Source organism: Herpailurus yagouaroundi, unplaced genomic scaffold, assembly GCF_014898765.1.
Source record: "Herpailurus yagouaroundi ecotype Mexico unplaced genomic scaffold, PumYag 28, whole genome shotgun sequence".
In the NCBI taxonomy this organism is placed as follows: Eukaryota; Metazoa; Chordata; class Mammalia; order Carnivora; family Felidae; genus Herpailurus; species Herpailurus yagouaroundi.
Genome location: NW_024412376.1, coordinates 11,743,774 through 11,769,286, shown reverse-complemented (window position 1 = coordinate 11,769,286; position 25,513 = coordinate 11,743,774). Strand labels below are relative to the sequence as shown.

The 25,513-nt window shown below is 44.9% G+C and overlaps 1 protein-coding gene and 1 long non-coding RNA gene across 2 annotated transcripts in view; both read right to left on the bottom strand.

The window, feature by feature from the left end:
- LOC121024696 (uncharacterized) overlaps positions 1 to 10,839 on the bottom strand; it is a 22,057-nt gene extending 11,218 nt beyond the window's left edge. The window contains exon 1 of the long non-coding RNA XR_005787800.1: positions 10,696 to 10,839. This is a non-coding gene — a long non-coding RNA (uncharacterized LOC121024696). The remainder of the gene's footprint in view (positions 1 to 10,695) is intronic.
- A 2,195-nt stretch (positions 10,840 to 13,034) lies between these two features.
- LOC121031940 (basic proline-rich protein-like) overlaps positions 13,035 to 25,513 on the bottom strand; it is a 13,577-nt gene continuing 1,098 nt past the window's right edge. Inside the window, exons 4-5 of the mRNA XM_040480946.1 lie at positions 25,247 to 25,402; positions 13,035 to 13,520 (exon numbers count right to left, since the gene is read on the bottom strand). Of these exons, the coding sequence (XP_040336880.1) occupies positions 13,035 to 13,520; positions 25,247 to 25,402 (642 nt within the window). The remainder of the gene's footprint in view (positions 13,521 to 25,246; positions 25,403 to 25,513) is intronic.

The window sequence follows — 25,513 nt, the reverse complement described above, 5'->3', positions numbered from 1 at the left end:
AAGGAAGGAAGGAAGGAAGGAAGGAAGGAAGGAAGGAAGGAAGGAAGGAAGGAAGAAAGAAAGAAAGAAAAAGAAAAAGAAAGAAAGAAAAAGAAGGAAAGGAAGAGAAGAAAGAAAGAAAGAAAAGGTGCAAATTTTAGCTGTGAGATGAAAAAGGTCTGAGAATCTAATATAAAACATTGTGATTATAGGGGTGTCTGGGTGGCTCCTTTTGTTAAATGTCCAACTCTTTATTTCCGCTCAGGTCATATCTCACGGTCATGAGATGGAGTCCCATATCTGGCTCTGCGCTGGGCATGGTGCCTGCTTGAGATTATTTCTTTCCCTCTGCCCCTCTCCCCAACTCATGCCTCTCTCTCTTTCAAAACAAGAAATATTGTGATTATAGTTGATAACACTGTAATGTATAATTGAAATTTGGTAAGAATATAACTTAAAATGTTCTCACAAAAACAAAAAACTCTGCATTTTATTTTGTATTTTCTTAAATGAGCATTTATTTTGAGAGAGAGAGAGAGAGAGACAGAGACAGAGACAGAGAGAGAGAGGAAGGGGCAGAGAGAGAGGGAGAGAGGGAATCCCAAGCAGTCTCCATGCTGAGAGCAGAGCCCCACACAGGGCTTGATCTCAAGAACTATGAGATCATGCCCTGAGCCTAAATCAAGAGTTGGATGCTTAACTGACTGAGCCACCCAGATGCCCCCAAAACTCTGCATTTTAGAAAGATTTCCAGGTGTTTCTTATGCCCTCTGATGTTTGAGAAACTGCTGCATACCATTGTGTTCTTTCTCATGCGTTTTCCATGTAACATAGTGCGTTAGAAGGAGAGATAATCATGATTTTAGAAGTTTCACCAAGTGGAGAGTTGATTTGGTCCTTTAAGGCTGTATGGGGTTTGTTTGGACAGGCGTGAGCCAGGACAGAGTTCCAGGGAGATGGAATGGTTTGTGCAAAGCAAAAGGGAAAAAAAAAAGCAAAAGCGAACAGAGATTAAACAACTTTGTCTGAAGTCAAGAATTCATGAAGGGGGAGTAGTAGCGATAAGGTTGGAAAAACCCTAAATAATAGGTCAAGGTATTTATTTGGGAGTGCAGTTTTTTCTCAAACTTATTTATGATGAAATTTTAATACATTTCACTTTATCATAAAAAAGCAAATTTGAAGGAAGACAATGACTATACAATTGACATGCATCATAAAAATCTCAGCTACCAAACGTGCGCCCATGAGAAAACCAAGCTGTTGAAGTAAACATGATCTGTTGTTGCCAAATATGTGTTATTAATTTGCTGCTTTTTCATTCAGTTTGTCATCTGCTTATGATAGCAAATAAAAGTTGGGATCCTTACTACTATGGGAAAAAAATACATAGAGGAAAAAAAAAACTTAAAAGTCGAGGACATTCTATTCATTAAATTTTATTTTCTCTATGAATAGGACAAAGGTCATGGTTATTTGATATGATGGCAGACCACCTTGGTGCAACTCAAAGAACATCAGTCTTCCTAGGGAATATGGATTAAGCCCCACTGTGCACCGTGGGAAGCAAGGGCCCTAAAGGATAAATGTGTGCTTTTAGGCAGATTACTCTGGTAACTGTATACAGGATGGGTTGTTAAAGAGAGCGACCAAAGACAGGAAGAACAGTTAGAAAATTATAGCAGTAAGCAGGAGTAATCCAGGCTTGAGATGGAGAGATAGGACTTTATGTTTATGTGGTACTTTGTTATACAAATTCTCTTCACAAACGCTCCTTAAAACGATCATGTGCGGTAGGAAGTATCATTAAAAAAAAAAACAAAAAAAAAAAAAACAAGCTGGAAGTTTAATTTGAAAGGTGTCTATGTGAGAGAGATTTAAAAAAAATAATTGACAGGACTTAGTAGTCAAGTGGTGAGAAAGGAGTTGGGGTGAGGGGCGGTGGAGGAAGAGGGAGAAATCAAAGATGATCCCAAAGTTTTTGAACTTGGAAAGTGGGAGAGGCCTAGAGGAAAAGCTAATTTGGAGGGGGGTAAATTTTCTTTTTTCTTTTTCTTTTGAAATAATTTCAAACTTAAAAAAATATATATGTATTTATTTAAGTAATCTCTACACCCCGACGTGAGGCTTGAACCCATGACCCTGAGATCAAGAGTCACAAGCTCCTCTGACTGAGCCACCCAGGTGCCTCAAAATAGTTTCAAACTTTGAGAAAAGTTATACTAAAGGCATAGTACAAAATAAGTATTCTATTCCCTTTGCTCAGAGACCCATTCAGCTTTTACCTGTCATCTTAATACCATTCTTTGTAGCAAAAGGATCCAACACGGGATCATGCATTGCACCCAACTGTGGTGTCTTTCAAATCTGCATCCTAGAGAAAAATTCCTCAACTTTCCTTTACTTTCATGGCCTTGGCTTTTTTTTTTTTTTTTTTTTTTAAATATTACAGGCCATTTTGTAGGCTGTCCCTCGGTTTGGGTTTGTCCAGTGTTTCCTCGTGATTAGACCAGGTTATGCGCCTTTGGCTGGAATACCACAGAAATGGCTGTGTGCTCATTGCATCTTCAGACGGCACACGGTACCGATTTATCTAGTACTTGTGATGTAACTGTCATGATGCAAGATGGTACCTGGCAGTTTTTTTCTATGGCAAACTTACTCCCCACCTCCCTTTTTGATTACTAAAATATTTTGTGAGCAGATAATTTGAAAGGTGGTGGCAAGGCTTGGCTTTGTGGCATTGTACCGGGTCCTGCACTTAGAAGGGACCCAGGCTTGGTTTATTTGTTGCTCAGTTCCCACAAAGAAGGAAGGAAAGAAGGAAGGAAAGGCCGAAGATGCATACATTCAATTTCTGACTTGTTACATTGGAGTTGCCAGGACACCTAAGAGAAAAGCAAGACGAGGACTTGGGAGGGAAATCTGGGCTGGAGATAATGACTGGAGCTTTACATGCACACAGGTGGGGACTAAAATGGGGAGGACAGTCTCTCCAAGGGAATTAGAGAGAAAATGAGGAACAGAGGACCTAACCTTTGGGAACACACACAGATGCAGAACAGGAGAATGGGAAGCCAGCAGAGGAGTTGGAGAAATGCATCAGAGAGGGAGGGAACTAGTAACTAGCCACAATGAAGAGATTGTTTGTTCTTTTAACAACAAAGGTTTGTGGGTGCGGGTTAGAGCACAGGCTTGAGAATAGAAAAGGTGCTGGTAGGGCCAGCTTCCTGGGTATACCACCTGTGGAGACACACAGGGTCCTGTACTTAACAATAGTCCCTGGCTGGGGCACCTGTGTGACTCAGTCGGTTAGGCTTGGGACTCTTGGTTTCAGCTCAGGTCATAATCTCAAGATTGGGGCGTTCCAGGCCCTCATGGGGCTCTGTGCTGACAGCCCGGAGGGAGCCTGGAGCCTGCTTCTGATTCTGTGTCTCCCTCTCTGTCTGCCCCTCCCCAAATCCTGCTGTCTCTCTCAAAAATAAACATTAATTTTTATGTAATGTAATGTAATGTAATGTAATGTAATGTAATGTAATGTAATGTAATGTAACGTAATGGATGTATAGTTTCTGCCTTGGTTTAGTGCTCTTGAAGTTCTCAACATTTTGGCAAGAGGTCCAGCGTTTTCATTTGGCCCTAGACCCTGCAAATTATGTAGCTGGTTCTGGGGTGAGGGGGCAAGTGTAAACTCTTTTTCTTTGGGAATGTTTGTTGATGGCAGTGAGAGGGCACTATCTTGTGTCCCAATGGCAAAGTAGAGGTAAAATTTCATTTCGCCTTGGGCACGTGTGTTGGCAGAGGGTAGTGGATGGTAACGAGCTTAACCAAAGCTGGTGAGGTAAGGCGGATTTACAGAAGAGAAAGACAGGTTCAAGGCCTTTGGGGCGGCAGACTTAACCTTGGGAAGAACTGCGGCAGAACTGGAGGAAACTGGTCGAAAGACAGCCCAGGGGAAGGACGCCAAGCGCCAACGCCAGCCCTCAGCCTCCCGGGCTAGCCCACACCGACGCTAACGCGCGCGCACCGCTAGGGACGCGATTCCGATCCGCCAGCCGAGCACGACTGCGGGACAAAGGGGCCCAAAGAGCCAGAAGGCCGAGCGTCCGGGCTGCGGGCCGGGTCCCGACCTCCTCCGCGTCCCTCCCTGCGTGCCCCCCGCGGGGCTGGGCCCGGAGGGAGCAAGCCGCGCGCCCCGGGGGTGGCGCCGGGAGGCCTCCGTGGGCCCGGGCACGTCCGCGCCGCCGCCCTCCCGGCCTCGCGCGCCCTGAGGCTGAGCTGGCGGGGAGGGGCCTCGCTCTCCCTCCCGGGCTCGGGCGCTTCCGCCCGCCGCGGCCAGGGTTAGGCGCTGGGCCCGGGGAGAGGACGGGGCGGGGGGCGCGTGTGGCCTCCGCTCCTGGGCCGGGCCCGGCGGCGCGCGGGGTGGAGGGCCGACGAGCCCACACGCAGCCTCTCCAGGATTCGCCGCGCGCTGCAACGCGGCGTCCGGTGCCCCGCTCCTCGGAGGACCGAGGACACGGAACCTCTCTGGCCGCACAGCCCCATCTGCACTCGCGGTGGGGGAAGGGACGCGCAGAAACCCGCCCGAGCCAGACACCGCCGTCACCGGAGGGCCCCGCGTAACCTTCAAAACTTTTCAGAGGGGCCTCCCAGGAAATAAACCTGATTCAAAGAATTGGGAAGGAAACTGAGGAGATTTGAGGTCGGTTTTAGCCTCCGTCTGCCACCAAGTAATCAAAGTAGTATGTGCTTACTGTATAAACTGTGGCAAATACAGAAAAGTGTAAACAATTAGACCAAAGAAAAGCACCCACAATTCCACTACCCGCAAGCAAACACTTTACATATTGGGACAATCCTTCGCATGTTGGTACACACACGCACACACACAATTGCTAATTCTGTGCAAATTATCTTACTTTTGTGTTTAAACATTTATTTTCTTGCGCACGTCATTTTTTAATGGTTCTATACTAACATTGTATAGCTATTCCAAAATGTAACCATTTTCATTCTTTAAAGGTCCAAAAGATAACATATTTGTAAAATTCTTGATTCTTCATATTCAATTGTTCTCCACAATGTGTGTCTTAATATTTCCAGTCTCTCTGAGTGAATGGCCAGTCTTACTATACCTATGAAGAGCGATCAGAGAAAGACACCAGGCCTTGAATGGGTATCCCCATCTCTCCTAGGCACCAAGCCTCTAATCTACCTTCCTCCTCTCATGAAAAATGTAAAGAAAAATTCAGAGCCTTTTGGATTCAGACATTCAAACTATTGGGGACTTTGGCCAGTTCTTGCTTTTCAGTCTCCCCATCATTTTCTATTCCCCTAAAGCTTAAAAACAATACCACCCAATCAATATCTTAAAGATGGAAAGGAATCAGTCGGAAATCTCTCTTCTAGAACCCTGGCCTTCCCTACCTCCAGGTGAGGCTCCTTCAATATTTTCCTCAGGAGCTTCAGCCTGCTTATAGATGCAGTGGCTCCCGGGGTGGGGGGTGTCAACAAGAAGTCAAAGCTTAGGTATTAAATAATTATTCCTACTAAGAATCCCCGGGAGGGGCGCCTGGGTGGCTCAGTCAGTTGGGTGTCTGACTCTTGAGTTCAGCTCAGGTCATGATCTCACAGTTTGTGAGATTGAGCCTGGTGCTCACAGCACAGAGCCTGCTGGGGTTTCTCTCTCTCTCCCTCTCTCTCTGCCCATCCCCCACTCGTGCATGCATGCTCGCTCTCTCTCTCTCTCTCTTTTTCTGTCAGAATAAATAAATAAACATTAAAAAAAGAAAGAATCCCCTGGAGAAACAACCTAAGTGTCAATCAATGGAGAAAGAAGATGTGGTGTATTTGTAAACACACACACACACACACACACACACACACACACACACACACCATGGAATATTATTCAGTCATGAGAAAGAAGGAAATCCTGCCATTTGCAACACTGGATGAACCTTGAGGACATTAAACTAAGTTAAGGTAAGTCAGACAGAGAAAGACAAATATCATATGGTACCACTTACATATGGAATCTAAAAAAAGCCAAACTCATAAAAAGAGAGAGTAAAATGGCAGTTACCAAGGGCTGGGGAAGTAGGGTAGTAGAAGAAATGTTGTTTAAGAGTACAAACTGGGGTGCTTGGGTGGCTCAGTCAATTAAGTGTCCGACTTTGGCTCAAGTCATGATCTCACAGTTCATAAGTTTGAACCCCACTTTGGGCTCCATGCTAACGATGCACAGCCTTCTTGGGATTCTCTGTCTCTCTCCCTCTCTTTGCCCCTTCCCCTGCTCATGCTCTCTTTCCCAAAATAAATAAACTTTTTAAAAAAGTACAAACTAGTAGATAAATAAATCCTGGAGATCTAATGCTCAATATAGTAATTATAGACAATAATACTGTATTAGAGACATCAAACTTGCTAAGATAGTAAATATTAATTATTCCTACCACAAAAACCAAATGATCATTTGGTGACATGATAGAGGTGCTAGCTAATGCTACAATAGTAATCATATTGTAATCTATAGGTGTATCAAATCAACATCTACACTTTAAACTTCCACAATATATATTTCAATACAAAAAAGGTCCCATATAACTTGGACCTTCCAGAATAAAATAAATTGGAGGGTAAAGAAGCAACATTCTGCATACAAATGACCTCACTCAGGCTTATCTCACAAAAAATTAAAATTAAAATTAAAAATTAAAATTAAAAATTTAAATGGACAAATGCTATAATAAAGGTAAATGCAAAATGCCATGGGGGGAGGGGGAAGAACCCTCTGGAAAACTCTCCCCACTCAGGACACTTTGGCAAGTCATGGTCCTGGAAGATTTATTCTCCGAATCAGTGGCTGAAGGGACTGTGCAGCTTTCTGGAGCTTCGGCATCGCATTATAAGAATGAATAATAATAGCTATTCTATTGAGCCCTAGCTTGCTCTGAGTGTTATAACAGGTCACAGCCACCCCATGAGGAAGGTAGTATTATGACCCTCATTTTATAGATGAGGAAACTGCAGCTCAGAGTGGCTTTCTGATTCCTTGATACTCTAACTTATAGCACGTTGCTTTCTTTCTCTTCTCCCACTTTGCACCTGCAGAGAGTGTGACCTGAATAGGACATACACTTCTCACATATTTTACACCCTTGTGTGCTATACCTACTCAATCACAGCATAGCACTGATGGGATCAAAACATAGCAGCAGCAACCACTTTTCATGTTTACTTCTATTTGGCTGCAAATTTTTCATCATGTGGTTTTACCATATTCTATCTGTTGAGCTGGCCTGCTTCCCCAGCCCCATAAATTCAGCTTGCTCCTGCTGCTGCACCCAGAGCCTCTTGTTTTGCCCTTATCTTTGAAACTTTTTTTTGTAATGTTTATTTATTTTTGAGAGAGAGAGAGAGAGAGAGAGAGAGAGAGCGCGCACAGCAGGGGAGGGGCAGAGGGAGAGAGAGACACAGATTCTGAAGCAGGCTCCAGGCTCTGTGTGAGCTGTCAACACAGAGCACGACATGGGGCTTGAACCCACGAACCACGAGATCATGACCTGAGCTGAGATCGAGAGTCAGACGCTTAACCGACTGAGGCACCCAGGTGCCCCTTTGCCCTTATCTTGGAAGTCGGTAATATTCATGTGTTTGCCTGGCATCTCCCATCTGGGTCACTGGCCTTGTGATAATTTTGAAGACTGCTTTACCAACTATTCTTTCCAGGGTGGGTTTGCTGTTTACTTCTCCTTTCAGGTTTCCTTAAGACTATTAACTATTCTCTCAGTATCGCTAGATCACAAAATGATTGCATTTTCAATCTAGAAGAGACTCTATCCATTCATTGCCTAGCTATCATTTTACAGAAGAGGTGCTCAGATTACAGACGTCCAGTGCTCTTTCCTTCAGTCTCTGGTCCCTGGCTGTTTCCTTGGCTGTAGGAGCTAGCCTCACAGATAAGAGCAGGTATTCCACCAATGCCCTTAGAAAGAGCAGAGGCCTCTGTCTCTTGGCTCCTTAGGATGGTTGCTTAGCCAATCCTGAATTAGTGAGCAATGTGGATTTTTCCTGTGTTAACTCCACAAGACATCCTGATAAACTGTCTTTTTTATTGGTCTGCCTCAGCTAAGCATCTGACCCTCAGTGGTGTAAAAGGGAGAACAGGTATAAAGGAAAACCTTTCAAAAATCCTGCTAGGTCATGCAGAAGAAACAATCCTCCCTCCTCCTGGCCCAACACTTAAAGTTTCCTTAAAGCTGGATAGAGAGCTTTATTTTGTTTTTCAAATGATTTAAAATTTATTTTATTTTTTAATTTTTATTTTATCTTAAATTTTTTTTAAGTTTACTTATTTTTGAGAGAGAGAGAGAGAGAACAAGGGGGGCGAGGGCAGAGAGAGACACACACAGAATCCGAAGCAGGCTCCAGGCTCTGAGCTGTCAGCACAGAGCCCAATGCGGGGCTCGAACTCATGAGCCACGAGATCATGACCTGAGCCGAAGTAGGATGCTTAACTGAATGAGCCATCCAGGCGCCCCCTAAAATTTATTTTATAACATTACCGCAAACATATAGCACATTCACACCTTTCTAATTCATTGTCAGATTTTTAAAATATTATTCTTTGTGTTGTATTTTTATGTAATTTATATATTATTTTAATTTTGCAATTTGCTTTCCTCCCTCTTTGTACATATACAGAGAGATGCAGGTATCGAAAGTGATGAATTTTCCCAAACTGAACATAGTTATTTGCATTCAGATCAAAAAACATTTCCATCATCCCAGAGCCCCCCAGTACAGAGCTTTTGGTTGTTCTTTGCTCTCTCCTTTCGGAAATTTGCCTCATGTGAGAATAGATTTTCATTTGATTTAAAGATGGCACATTTCCCATCATCCTAACCTGCCGAATGTATACAATAAAAGAAACATTTCTTTCCTTCCCACCCTTATGAGACCAACTTAAAATTAAGTTAATTAAAAACTTTGGCATCTTAGGAGAAAGTTGAAGGTGGATTCATAGATTCATACATGGTTAAAGCTTCGAGAGACTTTGGAAAGAGGAGGCTATGGTTAAGATGGTGTCTTAGAGCCCAGGCCTCTCCACCCTTATCTTTCCTTGCTTTGTTGATATTTTGTAAATAGCCACAACAGAGAGTGGAGAGAACTCTCAGGAAGAGAGACTTCAGGAAGATTTCCTGTGGAGAACTGAATAGTAACACTGTGGCAGATTGTGGAGGGTAAAGGTGGTTCCTCCTCTTCTATTCTGCCAGAGAGAACTCTGATGCCTTCTGGTTACTTCCCGGAATAGTCTCTAACTATTCCTTAATGGTCCTTAATGGATGATACTCAAATTGTGAGCAGAGGCACCCCCTAGGGACAGAGAAAATTCACAGGGGTGCCTCGGAATATTTTACGTTTTTGAAGGAAAGATGGTGATACCTGACATCTGTCGCAAACTGTATAAACTGTTACTTAAAGGAAATCCACAGTTTCAACATTAGATTGCATGACATTTCTTTTGACAACATCCTACCTTTATAGAGTTGGGTTTTGAGTGGATGCTGTGTTCCAAAGAAAATTGATGGGGAAAAGGAACTGAGGGTGGTTATATGCAATCTGATTCCAAGGTTTGAGTTCTTCACAGGTGCACAAATTTCATTACAAAGTAATTATAGTCGGGGTGCCTGGGTGGCTCAGTCGGTTAAGCGACCGACTTCGGCTCAGGTCATGATCTCATGGTTCCTGAGTTCAAGCCCCGAGTCATGCTCTGTGCTGACAGCCCGGCGCCTGGAGCCTGCTGCAGATTCTGTGTCTCCCTTTCTCTGTGCTCCTCCCCCACTAGCCCTCTGTTTCTCTCTCTCAAAAAATAAACATTTAAAAAAATTAATAAAATCACCTTAAAAAAGAAATTGTTATTTAAAAATAAAATATAAACATCTAGTTCTTTCCATTTATGTGTATTATTTTTGGAAACAACCACTAAATTGTTTGGATCTAACTGCTTAACAAATGGACCCATTAGGTGTTTCCTTTGGCCTAGGGTCTCCGTGAACCTTTGCCTTAGGCATAGGCTGGGTGAGATCAGCTTTTTTAGTAGTGTGTGTCAATTGGATGTTCAGCTGGTAGAGGCAGAGTCTAGGTGATTTTATTCAGATGAGGAAACTGAGTCTCAGAAAGTAAATTGACATAGATCATCCAGGTAGGGCAGAGCCAGGTTTTATGGGCCTGAAGCCATACAATTGTTGGAGCTTTGCACTTGCCCTCTTTAAGTACCACAATGCACAATTAGCTTCAAATTTGGGTAGAGGGCTTGCCAGGGGCCTATTCATGTAAGGGGTTCCTAAAGCTTAAGGTTCATTGGCTTCACAGAAAGTCCACTTGGCCGCCAGCTGGTAAGTGGTGGAAATGGAATTCAAACCCAGCTTTATCTGCCTCTAAAGACACAAAATACGAATTTTCTTTCCCTAAAGATAAGCATAGAAAACCAGGGATGTGAAAATATTGCTAGAAATGTAAGCCTAGCTGGGTTATCTCCACACTTGACACCCACTCCCGTCCCCAAGAAGGAACCTGAGAGTAGGAACATAATTCCTGTATCCTCTCACTGGAAATTTGTGACAGGGGACTGGAGAGAGCTTTGGTGTCAAAGATGAGTTTGAATTCTGGCCCCATGGCTTCCTAGTTCTGAGATCTGGGAAAGTTACTTACCATCTCTGGGTGTTACTGGAGCAGCAGGACCCACACCCCACCAGACTGGGAGGATTAAATAAGCTATCACGGATGAAAGTGCCTGGTCTTACAGCAGGCACACAAACTCTGTTAATCTCCCACTCCTTCCTCTGCTCCCACACAGATATGTGTATTTGGAGACTAAATAAATACACACAAGCTAGTTGGTAGAGTTTCCTTCATGTGTGGGTAAATTAAGTAAATGCACATATATGGCAAGCAACTGTCTACAAAAGATGCAAATCAGACCAAGTTGGCAGATGCTTGCCTGTTGTCTTGGTTCAGTGCCTAGCTCAGGGCCTACTTTCAGGGGTTCCCCGTTATCCACAGACTAAGGTCAAAACTCCTTACGCTGGTATCTGAAATTTTCCTAAATCTGGCCTCACCTTAACCTACCATTTTCTCCCACTATGATCCAACCCAAACCTCTCTTCTAACCCAACTGGTTTCCTCAACCTTTAAATATCCACCATGGCCTCAGTGGAAAGCCACTTCCCCCACCAGGAATTCTCTCTCTCTTCTACTGTCCTGAATCCCACCAATCCTTCAGGACCAGTTCTGTCTCTTGCAGTATTTTCTGACGGATCCCAGCCCTTGGGGACACTAGTCCTGTCAACTCCTACCTTTCTGCCCATTTGTACCACGCCTCATATCTTAACCACACACTGCCTTACTTTGTTCTACAGCTTTTAGGGAGTTTGTTTTTCCTTCCAATTGCACTGTAAGTTCAATGCAGTGTCATGGAAATAACATCAGACTGAAGCAGAGACTTGGCTTCTGTTGGCAACTTGCTGTATAACCCCAGGCAAACAGCTTCCTTTAACTCAGAAGTGAGGGGGTTGGATAGGCGAACTCTGAGATTCCTTTCCTAAAATCAGGGCCCTCTCCACAGGGCCCAGCTCCATGACATGTATATATAATTACACTCGAAAAACACTCAAACATTTGTTGATCACTGATTGCCAAAACACTGGCTAAAGGATAAATAAAGGGGAACACAATACAGGGCTTGCTCTTAAGGAACTCACAAGGGAGGACTAGATACACATAGTCACTTGTAGAATTTACTGAATGAGGGTCAGAAGCGAAAAGGTCAGGAACTGGTTGATTGTCTGACATTTTGCCTGGTGGTTGCCTTTGTCTCCTCTCTGCACTGTTGGGCTCCGTGGCTGACAGCGCCAGCCCCTCCCATGCTCACCTCACGAATGCAGAGCTCAGAAGCTCCCTGCTTCTGTCCTCACTATGCCACACATCCTGTTCCCCTCAGCTTACAAGTCGGCTGTGCAGCTCTCAACTTGGGGATGCCCCAGTCAACGTGGCTACCCTGCCCTCTGCCCTTCCATAACTGTCTGCTGGAACCTGAAGGCAGTCCTCTAAAGCTGGGCCTGACCTAATAGATTAAAATCTGGCTGCAATATAGAGTGGGAGGCTTCAGGGAAGAGGAAGAACATAGAGCATCAGGAAGAACACTAAGAAAACCAGCATAATGGACAGCCCAGAGTTATTTCTTTGATGAGTTTGTTATATGCCAAATGCTTTCCTGAACACTATACCTATATTAACTCATTTAAACCTCACAACATTATTCTCGATTTATGAATGAGGAACCCAAGGCCGAGAGACGTCAAATAACTGCCCAGATAGCTAGTAGGTAGAGAAGCTAGAACTGGAATTCAGGCTGCCTGGCTGCACAGTCCGCTGTCCCAACCTCTAGATATAAAACCGCCTCTTCTGCAGTACCCGGTAAAAGCTTTCTTTTCTGTCAATTACGATTATTTCCTGGAGCTACCCTGAGACAGACAGAAGGTAACAGGCAGATACATTTTCCCTGGTGTGTGGTGGGATCTGGAAGGTGCAAACTGGATAATCAAGACTGGAGTTACCGGTTTCGGGGTAGTCAGTCTGACTCTGAATTGCAGGAAAGGATCAGGCTACAAAGAAGGCCCTGGCAATAGGAGGTCTGAGCTCCGGTCTTAGTTCCAATCTAGAAAATATTTCCACCTTTCTGAACCTCAAGTTTCCCCCAACTTAAAAGTGACATAAAGGGAAGGGAGTTGCTCCAGGTGAGCTCCCCGGGCCCCTCCAACAATCCGGTTACGTAGTTGGTAATGGAGAAGTGTGGGAAGAAGACCGTACAATATAAGGTCTGTGTGTGCAGAAAGACGTCTCTATGGGTGGAGGCAGGAAGGCGGTGTGTTTATGCAGCGGGGGTTGGGGGTGGGGGTGTGATTATACAGGGTCTGTGGACCCCAGGCAAGAAACTTAAGGAAAGAGGCTTTGCCGGGTAGGGACTTGGGGGAAGAGTTGAGGGCGAGCCCCTAAGCCGCGCTGCGCGCGGAGGGTGCAGGAGGAGGAGCCGTAACAGTGGCAAAATCAACGGGAGGCCTAGCGCAGCGCTCGCCGGGCGAGGAGCCAGAGCAGGGCCCCGGCCGGGCTAGAGGAGGGGCGGGGCGGGCGGGCCGGCCGAGGCCTACGCGAGCTCCGGGGCGAGAGCTAGGCGAGGCCCGCGCCCACCCTCCCCCGGGCCACCTCCGCCGGCATCTCTGCCGGCGCAGGCTCCGCCCACAACACGTGTCACGTGTGCGCCACGCACCCTCCCTCGGCGCGGGCCGGGGGCGCTCGGGCGGGCCGCGGGGTCCCGAGGGAGGAAGCTCCGGGGGCGGATCAGGGACTGGGCACGGGGCCGAACACTGGGCACAGGGCCTGGACACGGCCAGAGCCGGCGGACGCCGCCAAGGGGAAGGCGGGCAGCTTGGAAGGCGCGGGGCGGGGCCTGTCGTGAGGGGCGGGGCCTGTTGCTGGGGCTGGCGCAGGAAACGAGGAGAAGGGGCCAGTCCTACTGGCTGCCTGTTTGGGCTGCTTGTTTACTCCTGGCGGGGGAGCTTTAACCCGAAGGGCGGGAGAGAGAGAGGGAAAACGCGGAGCCGGATTTTCGAGCGTCTGGAGCAGGAGTGGGCGGAAGGAGGGGACTGCCGCGAAGGTGCCAAGGCCGCTGCGTTCCTGGAAGGGTCCAGCAGCAGACGTTCTGTAGTTTTTGTTTTTGTTTTTTGGCGTGTTTTTAAAATTTCCTAGTCTGTCTTGTGCTCCCTTCTTCTCCCGCCTCTACTCTTCTCTCTCTCTCTCTCTCTCTCTCTCTCTCTCACACACACACACATACACACACGTTAGGGATTGGTGCTTGGCCCTGAAATTCCGTAACCCTAGAGTGGACTCCCCAGAGGAGAGGGCTGTGCCTACGTGCTCATAGGGATCCCTGCCTTATGATGTGCGTGCCTGCGTGCGTGTTGTCCCTGAGTGAGTCTCTGACACTTTTCTTAATCCAGGAAATGATTCAATTGCAGTATCGTCATATATTTTGCGTGTCTGCGTGTGGGTACAGTTACACAAATAAGTTAATTTTAGTCTGTATTCTAAGCATTCCAGCTCCTTCAGCTTCGTTTTCCAATTTGTGTGGTAGATGAAAGAGCTTTTCGCAAAATGTGAAGTGCTCCATAAATGTACTCGCATAAAAATAGAGGAGTGGGGGCCGGCGCTGTTGCATTGCCTTCTTCAACTCAGTTTTTCATTATCTGAAAATTCAGTTGGTACCAGCACAGAGATACTGTAACATATAATTTAATATTGTACTGGCAACTTCCACATAACCATTTCATACGTGAAGAGTTGAGGCTCAAAAAGGCGAAGTGTCTTGTCAACAATCACACATCCCAATCACAAAGAGCACAGGGACACAAATCCTTTCACTCCCAAACGGTGTCCTAACCCTCCGTCCATTCGTGTAGTGGACATATGTCATTTTCTCTGTCCAGCATTCATTCCTTTGGGACATCAGTCCTCTCCCTTTCCTGTGGTTTTATGTAGGCTCAAAACTACAGTACCCCATTCCTCTGGCAACAGTGGTCCAAAGGGTGGGCATTTCAAAAAAAATTTTTTTTTTCCAACATTTATTTATTTTTGGGACAGAGAGAGACAGAGCATGAACGGGCGAGGGGCAGAGAGAGAGGGAGACACAGAATCGGAAACAGGCTCCAGGCTCTGAGCCATCAGCCCAGAGCCCGACGCGGGGCTCGAACTCACGGACCGCGAGATCGTGACCTGGCTGAAGTCGGACGCTTAACCGACTGCGCCACCCAGGCGCCCCATAAAGGGTGGGCATTTCAACTAAGCAGAATCAATTAGAGTCTTTCCCTGGAATTAGTATATGAATACCAAGAGAGAGATTTTGTGTTCTGCTGGTATTGCTAAATTGGGGTGTCATAGTTGGTAACTGCCAGCAACAGTCTTCCCAAGTGTATGACAGAAGCTCTTTTTTTGGGGGGTGGGGGAGCTCTTTTGAAGTAGGAAAGACTGGGACTAATAAGGGGCAAAAAGAAATGAGAGGTTTAGAGGACAAACCCTGACAACTTTGTTTTAACCTGGGGCCTAGCTGTGTCTGTGGCCAGTACAAACTCCTGGATTTCCCAGTTAAGTGAGCCAACAAATTCATTTTTTTGCTTAAGCTAGCATGAATTGAGTTCCTGTCACTTGTCTCCAAAGAGAGGCCTGTCTAATAAGTTTGGCACAGTATTATTTATTTATCCCTCAGAAAATAATGGAAGTTGGGTGCTTGCCACAACTATCACTTCTTAAGTATTCTAGTTCCCATGAGTCATACCAAGTGTGAGTTCCATGGATGTGGGTAGGCAGAAGAAAATAGAATTCTTCCTCAATATTATTGTATGATAAACAGGACACAATTCAACAAACCCAAATTAGAAGTTGGACAGATAACATTTAACTTTGGTGTATTGTGACAGCCTGAAGCATGAAGAGGGTAAGACTGAGATTTTTGAGATGAGATTATTAGAAGGTTTTCAGTGCGACGGTAAATAAAGAGGGACTGATAACAACTGCAGTTGGAACAACGTGAGGGTTAAGAGTGCCCACCCCTATCCCCCACCCAATGCCTCTGGAAGTCAAAAATCCATGCATAACTTTTGACTTTCTGAAAACTAATGCCTAGCAAGCCTTACTGGTAATACAAACAGTTGATTAACACATGTTTTGTATGTTATATGTGTTATGTAGTGGATTCTTACAATAAAGTAAGCTAGAGAAAGGAAAATGTTATTAAGAATATCATAAGGGGTGGGGGGCTCTCTTAACCCTCACGTTGTTCTGAGTCAACAGCAGTCCTACTCTTGATTTCTGCTCAGGTCATGATCTCCTGGTTTTTTGAGTTCAAGTCCCTTGTTGGACTCTGTGCTGACGGTGTAGAGCCTGCTTAGGATTCTCTCTCTCTCTCTCTCTCTCTCTCTCTCTCTCTCTCTGCCTCTCTGTTTCTCTCAAAAATAAATAAATTTTTAAAAAGAAACTTTTAAAAAAGAAAACTTTAAAAAACTTAAAAAAAGAAAATCACAAGGAAGAGAAAATACATTTATGATACTGTATGTGTCTTTATTTAAAAAAAAATCTGCTCGTCAGTGGACCCACGCAGTTTCAAACTGTGTTGTTCAAGGGCCATCTGTATGCTATGGGCTAAAGGATAGAAAGGTGAGCAGTCAGTTTTAAAGAAGTAATGAGGACAGGGCATTGAACTGCAAGGAGCAGGGGCATTTAGAATCACAGACACAGAAGGAGTCCCTGACAGATCATTCTTCTTCCTCCTGAATGATTCTGGTGATGGACAGCTAGCTAGGTCACCAAGCAAAAGGTGGTCAATGGTCCAAGGAGAGCAGCGAAGAATGGTCCTTCACATCCTTTGTCTGCTGTTCTAAGGGTATGGGGATAAAACTGTAGAGGCCCTGTGTGTGTTCCTTGGGAACTCAGCAGGGAGACTGGATCTGGTCTGATACTGCTGTCATGAGAAGGAAAAAAAATTAAAATCTAAATGTATACAATACCAGTCCCTTGCCATTCCTTGACTTCCAGAGGAAGGATTCTTGGCTGGCTCACTCACCTGCTAGGTCTTTGCCAAAATTAAGAGACAGAAGTCAGGAGCAGGCTTATTTCTCCACTTGAGGAGGGAGGAAAGAGGGAGAAGGGGTAGTAAGGAAGCAAAGAGAACAAGGTTGAAGACAGTGGAAGAGAGGAGGAGGGGAGAGAAACAGCTGTTGGTGGGAGGTAGGGGGCAGACATTCGAAAAGAGGATTCCCAGGAGCTTTGTTGGGTGTGGTGAGATAAAATTCTTCCTTGGATTCCTCCTAAAGAGACTCTCAACAAAAACCCACATTATTTTCAAGGCATTTTTGAATTGAATTTGCTTTTCTCCTGGCTCTGTCACCCAGACCTTGCAGGTCTGCCATCAGCATTTTGAAACTCCTCCAGCTAACTGAAGGTGCTATCACATCTCACCTCCTGCACCTTTTCCCAACACATGGAAGAAACCAGAGTGACAATAATAACTTCCATTTATCAAGTGGTGGGTTAGCATACTGGCAATGGTGCCAGTGGAAGCTGAAGTACATGATAGTAATGATTTTCCAGCCATTTTGACTCTTAGTATTCATGTCAAAGAAGCCTGGCAGATTATTGGCTAGTGCATTTCAAAGATTCTCTTGATTAGTTTAGATCAGGAGGTAAACCATGAGGGAAGAGTAGAAATGTCCAAGAAATAACAACCTAGAATGGTCTGGGAGTGGATAGAAATCTGGTTTTCGTATATGGCAGCTCTTCACTCCCATGGCTGGGTGCTAAATGGCTGAAAACCCAGTTGCTAGCCATTTCTCTTGCCCTCAGGAATCATTGCAAGCTTGTTGGGGGAACCTGAGAGGCAATCAATTATACTGTCAGAAGGAGCTGGTTGAGATTTGGTGATTCAACAGTTTATGAGAAGATTATGAGATTGGTCATGTCTGAAACCGGGATGAGAAAATCAGAGTGCTCCCAGGTGGATAATATAAAAAGGTAATTGAACAGGATTTTACTAATTCACATGATTTGTACTCCAATGTATTATAAGGATTATTGACCCAGGATGTGGCCTAAAGCTAGCTGAATTGTAGGTTGAGAAAATCTGTGTGGAACTGGATATGTTATCAAGGTAAGATTATGGGTAAGTGTTTGATTGACTTTCTCCAGAAGACTAAAGATCAGGAAGTCCCATTCTTTTCATCTAAATTAATTTAGGCTGGTCTGTGCAAAGAGAAGCTTTTGTGACTAAATGATTTGAACTTGGAAAAATTAAATTTGAAGGAGAATCTAAGTTTCAGACCTTGCTATCTGTACTGAAACACAAAAGGGAATTAGATGATGTGTGGCAATCCCTTTTTGCTTCTAGCATCTTACAAATTGGTCTTGTGCAGTTCCCCCTGGATGGTGATGGAGGCTAGCCTATGATAGATGTAAGAAATTGTGCTAACTGCAAATACAATGAAATGTTTGGTACAAATAGGGAACAGTCCCTGATGTTCGATTCATAAGAGCCAGAAATTGTCATAAAATAACTGGCAGCGTTTAAAATGCCTTTAGAAACACGCTTTTGTCTGATTGGCTTATGGATTTACGGAGTTTTAGAAAAATCTTTTTATTTTGTTTGTCAAAAAGTCATCCAGTTAATCAGCCCCAAATCCTGGGCAGTGGTTAGCTGGCCCAACACTGGTGTGGCCCTGTGGATATTTTAAGTATTTCCTGGTGTTGATGGTGCTGCCATCCGACTGTTTAGAGAGTGGGTGCAAATCATCCTGTGCCCATTGTGTTTAGCTTGTCAAGAAGTATGGTACTCTTGCACACTTGGAGTTAAACAGGGTTTGAAACATTCTTTTTTTTTTTTTTTAATGTTTATTTTTTGAGAGAGAAAGAGAGAAAGAGGGTGAACAGGAGAGGGGCAGGGAGAGGGGGACAGAGGATCTGAAGCAGGCTCTGTGCTGACAGCGGACAGCCTGATGGGGGGCTGGTAGGACTCGCGGGGCTTGAACTCGGGAGCCATGAGATAATGACCTGGGCAGAAGTCTGACGCTGAACCGAGTCACCCAGGTGCCGCTGGGCCATTCTTGACATCTGGGTGGTCTGGGTTGTGGCAGACATACCTGCCTTGGCAGAGTTTGGTCCTATAGAAGAATAAGGAAGAATGGCAGAATGCTTATGTGAGGCTAGTGAACAAAATGGAATCTATTTGAGGGGATGAAGTTTAACAGCTTGACAAAAATGAAACTCTGGTAACTTCACTAGGCCAGCAGCCCCTTCTGCCATTACAGGGAAAGTAGGAAAGCTTTAAGGGCAGAGTTACATGACCAAACAGGGGGCAGAAAAGTTAATTATTACTGTTGATTGGAACCCAAGAAAATACAATAAAGGATGGCCGGGAGGGCATTCACAGTGTATACTTTTCTGGCAATTCTGTGCTTCTGACTGGTTGTCCTGCCTTTGCTTGATCTCTCCTCTCTCTCTCTTTTGATAGCCCCCAATCTATTTTTTGAGTAACATTTGTAATCTAGGGGCCGAGGTGACTTCAGGCTCCCTGCAACCCCAAGCGTAACCCAGTCCTCTTTAATTTCACAGTCTAATGTTTCTTGTCCTTTCCCACCTTATTTAATGTTGCTTATCTCTTAAATAGCTCGGTGTTATCTCTCCAATGGGTGGGAAAAGCTGGCTACATCAGCCCATTTTAAGGACTTTCTATGAGAAGATTATTATCACAGAGGTTATAATGTGGAAACCTTGTAGAGAAGGGCTCTGTTAGTATTTAGTATTTAATAGTATTTGTTGAGTTGAGCTGAATTGGTATTTTCACCACGTGGTATTTTCCTGTACCTGGTATGTTTCAGAGTGAAATCCATGTCTAGATAGTCTTAAGCCTGTGCAAAAATTATTTCCTCGGACTTGCACTCCTCTGGTCTCAGTTACTAGCACCTCCCCCGGGGCACAGTGTAGGATGAAGCTGGAGTTGGTCCACCCTCAAAATGGTTCTGTTCTGGATTTTATCTTTCTGCTCTGACCAGTGAGATAAACATACTTTTAATCCCCATTTTTAATGCACTCACTAGAAAGCAGACAGGGTTGTTCCAGAATGGATTTCCTGTGTCATAGAAATCACAGAAGCATAAAAGGAAAAACCAGATGTGCGCAGAGAGCCTGCCTGGGCTTACACATTCTTTCATACCCAGAGTCATAGGGCTTTATGGTCCATGTTCCCAAAGCCAGCTCATTTTTTCCCCTTTCGATTATGTACTGTTGTCCATATTCACAGAGTTTTAGAGCTGGGAGGAAGCAGGCACGGATCTGGGTGTTTATGCAGTGGGGTGTATCTGTGGGTATCTTAACACATGTGAGGACTTGTTTGCTTGAAAGCATGGCTGTGCTGAGCCAAGCAATCTATTCCAAGGATACCCTTAAGCTTTGAACAACCTACTTGCAATCTATCAATCCTTTCTCTTTAATGAAATGCAAAGCCCACCTTCTCCAGGAAAGCCTTACAGATTGAGCAGATCAGAGAGAAGACACCATTTGCCCCAGGCATACTTGAATACTCCTTTCTCTTGAGAGTTTCGGAGTCTTGTGCCTTTTAGAATGCAAAAGCTTAAAATAGGTGCTGGGCCTGTTTTGTCCAGTAGGATATATTGTGCTTTTTCTCAACCAAAAGAAAAGCAAAAAGTATGTTGCAAATGCAGACTTAGTGGTATTATCCTTTTCACTTGAAACCGTAGCCCGGTTTGAGGCTGTGTTCAGAACTGTGTGGCATCTCTGATAACACAAGTCCTGAGTGTAAGTGGATGAGAGACGGGTGGCAAGCAATTGGGCAGCTGGGACCTTGATGCCCTAGTGTAGGAGAGCTAAATTCTGGAGGGATTATTTGGGACTAAAGCAGTGGATAGGGACCTAGTACAGGGGTAATGTTCTGGCGGTCTAACCAGACCCTTGATTCTTGATTATTTCTTGAATGCCTATTCTATGCCGGGCACTATTCTAGAAGCTGGGGATACAGCAGGAAATAAAAAATAGTTTCTGTTATCCTTGAACCTATAGTTGAGTGGATGAAGACAGGCTGGCAGGTGATGATAAGTGCTAGGAAGAAACCTAAAGCAGAGCCAAGGGATGGTTGGGTGGTGCTATTTTAGATAGATTAGCAAGAGAATGTCTTTCTCAAAAGGATGCCTTTGAGCAGAGACCTGAATCAAGAGATGGAGAAGTCATGTGGGAATCTGGAGGAAGAGCATTCCAACTTAAAGGAACAGCCTTGGAAAGGCTGAGTTGGGTTGGCCAACCCAGCCTTTGGAACTGGTTCTGAGAATAGCAAGGGAGCCAAAGTGGCTGGCACTGGGTGAACCAGGGAAGTGTGGCGGGCAGTGGGGTCAGAGAGTTGACTGGGGCAAGACTAGGTAGGACCTTCTGGTGAGGGAGGTGGGAAGCCACTGAAGGTTTTGAGCAGAATAGTGATATGAACTGACTTAGGTTTTAAAAGGATCATTCTGACTGCCATGTTGTTGAATACGGAGGCAACGGAAAAAGCAGGGAGACCAGTTAGGAACCTCTTATGGAAGTCCAGGTCAGGGAGGCAGTGGTCTGGGCAGGAAAGTCATGGAAAAGTAGTGGAAATCACCCCTGCCACCCCCATTTCCACTACTTTCCCACTACTTCATAGATAGAACCAACAGGATTTTCTGGTGGATTGGACATGGATTATGAGAAAAAGTAAGGAGTTAAGGATGACTCCAAGTTTTTGTTTGTCTGTTTCCTGAGCAACTACAAAAATGGAATTGGCATTTACTGAGAGGCAGAGAAGCAGAATTCTGGAGGGAAATCAGAAGTCTGGTTTTGGACATGGTACATTTGAGATATGATTGGACACCCAAGTGGAGATGTCAAAGAGGTAGTTGATTGGTGACAAGAATCTGGAGCTCAGGGGGCCAGGGTAGGTATAAAATCAGGCTCTGGTGGAAGTGGAACCTGAGGACTCAGTTCATTCCATAGGCCTCATCCTGTTCTAAATAAATGGTTAGAAAGTCTTCACCAACCCTGGAATCTAACTGAGCATCTGAGACATATTTTGAACCAGGGATTGCCCAGATCATGGATGGAATAGCTCTATCAGTCCCCCAGTCCAACTAGCAATTCATTGTTAATCAATGTTTATCAAGTGCCTACTACGTGCTGGCACTGTACCAAATGTTGGGTATTCAGTGGAGAATAAGAGACGTTCCTCGTCCTCATAAAATGTTTAGTCTTATAGGGGATTAGGACAAGAGAAAGAAGCTCTCAGGACAGTGCAGTGGGGTAAGTATGGGGTACTATTGGACACAAGGGAGAGGCACGTAATCCAGTCTTGGAGGCTTGAGAAAGTGCTAGAGAAAGTGTTATGGAAGCCAGCCGATTCCTGAAGAATGAGTAGGGATAGTCAGGTAAAGAGGTGAGAGAGAGGGCTGGAGAGTGTTCTAGGCAGAGAAAAGAGCATGTATCAAGTAAAGAAAAAGTCTGTTCAGGCAAAGGACAAAAATTCCGTTTAGCATGTCTGGAGTGCAGTGTGAAGGGGGTTGAAACAGAAGGGCAGGTAGTAGCTGGAGAATTAATTAGGAGTCACACCACAAAGGATCTAAATGAGCTTTGCCAGGACTTTATTATAAAGCTATGGGAAGAAAGCCTTTGAGGAGTTGCAAGGCAGAGGGAAGAGGCCATAGTAAAGAGTAAATTGGAGGGAGGCAAGGCTGGAAGCAGTTACATCAGGGGTTTGGGGATAGTGGCAATCTCAGACTCATATTGCCCTAAAAATCACCTATAAATATACCCATATGATATGAGGCAGAGCCTGGGGCTGCTTTGCTTAACCTTAGCTAATGGGAGATGCTTTCCAAGAAGATAATTACTGTGATGGAAAAGAGATACAAGATGCTTGCATTGTAATGGGGGGCTAGGGTATGGGAGGAAGCAAGGTGGAGGGACAGCCTCCAGGAAGGGCAAGCTCTAGTCGCTGGCTGGCGGTGGGGGGGAGCCAAGATCGCAAAGCAACAAGTTAAAGTCTTTCTACAGTTTGCTTTGTGTAATGTGTGTGCTATTCGGTGCATCTTTAGGACAGGGCCTGGATTCTGTGTGAAGAGGCTGAGTGCTGGGTGTGTGTTTGGTACTGGATGTTTGTGATGGGAAGTTCTCTTTGAGTCTCTGTTAATGTGCAAAACTCTGGAATGCAAACTGTACAAGTACATACCTGCAGTGGAAAGGGGTATGCGTGCAGTACATGCTGTGAGAGAGCACAGGCCTTTTTCTGGCCTGTGTTCACAAGACAGTCTCAAACAGCATAAACTACGGGTTCTGTTCAAACTTAGAGACCCTTTTGGTTCACTTTGCACCCAGCGGGAACTCACATATTTGTCAAATGAATGATTGTTCCTGTTTTATTAAAGTTCACCCCTTTGGGGGGGGGGGATTTATAGGTTTGGTTACAAGCAGGAACTAGATGTTTTAAGAAAAATAAACTCACAGCCTAGCACCAACATCCATTTACAAAATCTGGCAGTTTACGTACTGTAATGGAGTTTATATACTAGTTGGAGTCCTACCTTGTGTAAAAAGCTTTCACTATTTCATTTTGTTCGACAAACATTTACTGAGCACCTCAGCCACGTAGGCAGCACCGGGCTGTTGCTGCCGGAACTCATTTCCTTCTCCTCTGAGCCACCTTAGTCTGGGTGCTGCAATTAAAGCTTAATTATATGCTATCTTGTATTGTTCCTTAATTGTTGCATGTGCATGAATCCACTTCAACTAGGCTGTCTGTTCCTTGGGGGCAGGGACTATATTGCAAACTTCAGAAATAGGCGAGGAACTTAGCAAAGGTGAATATACAGTCAATAAACACCCGCTGTTTGAGAAAAAAGGGAAAAAACATGAAACTATTTGTAAACCGTAGTACTACATAACATATACGATACCTTAATAAGGGAACATACATTATTGTTAATTAACGAAAATATTCTTGTAATAATAAAATGTAAAATTCGAATCTGCATTTTCCTGTTAAAGAAAGGTTTTGTGCATTAATAGAATTGCTATGATCCTCACAGTGGCTTCATTCTGGCTCTTTTTAATGCAAAACCAGAATGTTTCCTTGAGGATGAGAGTTGAAAGGTGCAATCAGTCTTTGGTGAACTACTGGATAGCAGTATTATCCTAAGCAGGATTTCTCAACAGTGGCACTATTGACATTTGACACCAGGTAATTCTTTGTTGTGTGGGGCTGTCCTGTGTGTTGCAGGATGTTTAGCAGCATCATTGGCCTATACAAATTAGATGCTGGTAGCACTCCCCTCCTCCTACGTGTCCCCCACCCCCACCTCCGTTGTGTGCAGACATTGCTACCGTCTCGTCTCCCGAGGGCAAAATCACCCCCAGTTGAGAACACATGTCCTATAGGAATTTTGTTCTATTTAGATATTTTTCTTTTTCTTTTCTTTTCTTTTTTTTTTTTAACGTTTATTTATTTTTGAGACAGAGAGAGACAAAGCATGAACGGGGGAGGGTCAGAGAGAGGGAGACACAGAATCTGAAACAGGCTCCGGGCTCCGAGCTGTCAGCACAGAGCCCGACGCGGGGCTCCAACTCACTGACCACCGCCAGATCATGACCTGAGCCGAAGTCGGCCGCTTAACCGACTGAGCCACCCAGGCGCCCCTATTTAGATATTTTTCTTTTTTTTTTTTAATTTTTTTTTCAACGTTTATTTATTTTTGGGACAGAGAGAGACAGAGCATGAACGGGCGAGGGGCAGAGAGAGGGAGACACAGAATCGGAAACAGGCTCCTGGCTCTGAGCCATCAGCCCAGAGCCTGACGCGGGGCTCGAACTCACGGACCGCGAGATCGTGACCTGGCTGGAGTCGGATGCTTAACCGACTGCGCCACCCAGGCGCCCCTAGATATTTTTCTAATGTGACAAATGGTGGGAGAAAGGGGATGGGAAACGATATTTATTGCCTACTTGATGTGAGCTAGGCACTATACCTATGTTTTCTATTTCATCTTACAGGTAGAGAAGCTGAGGTTCAGAGACATAAAAATCTGCTGAAGATCATAAAGATAAAGCAGGAAAGTCAGGATTGCAAACCAGTCTTGTCTGACTGCAAAGTTTAGTCCTTTCCAGCACACACCCCACTGCCTCTCTGCAAGAAAAACAGCATACCTCAAGTTGAAGAAGTGCAACAAGTATGTTCAAAAATATTTAAAACTTTTTGGGGGAGGGGAATTATTGCTTCTATTCCTTAAACTTACTTGAATATAACTGTATATTGCCCATACCTATCGACACAGGGGCCCCTCACTACCGTTGTAACTCTGGTCTTATCTCTGAAAAACATAGAGCAACACAATGGAATAGCTTCAATTCTCCTTGTTACAAATTATACAAAAGCCAGAGCCTAACGGTGCCAAAAGCAACTGGTGTCGTTTACATAAGGGCTCGAGAGCTAATAGTTAACTTTCTCTCATTTAATTCCAGAAAGAGTAAATACCGCCTTACTTTACAACTACAAACGGGTAAAATCGAGTAAAATGTCATAAAATGGAGAAGAAAACATTAACCCAAAAGGAAAATGGAAAGGTTGGCTCCGACGCTCCCTCCCTCTCACGCTTTCGTTTGCGCTCCGGGCGGGTGCCGGCTGCGCGGCCTCGGACTCTATCGCCCCCGCCAAGCTCCCGTCCTTGGCGCCTCGAGCTTTCTGGCTTCCTTTCCCGCCCTGGGGCGAGCTCGGCCTCTCGCGGAGAAGCCCGTCCCGGAGCCAGGCCTGGAAAAACAACAGCAAGAAACTTTGGCTCGGTTTGCGGTTCAGTGAAACAAGGCAAACACTCAAGTTTGGTTCGGGGCTGCAGCCGCCGGTTCCGATATGGGGGTGGGT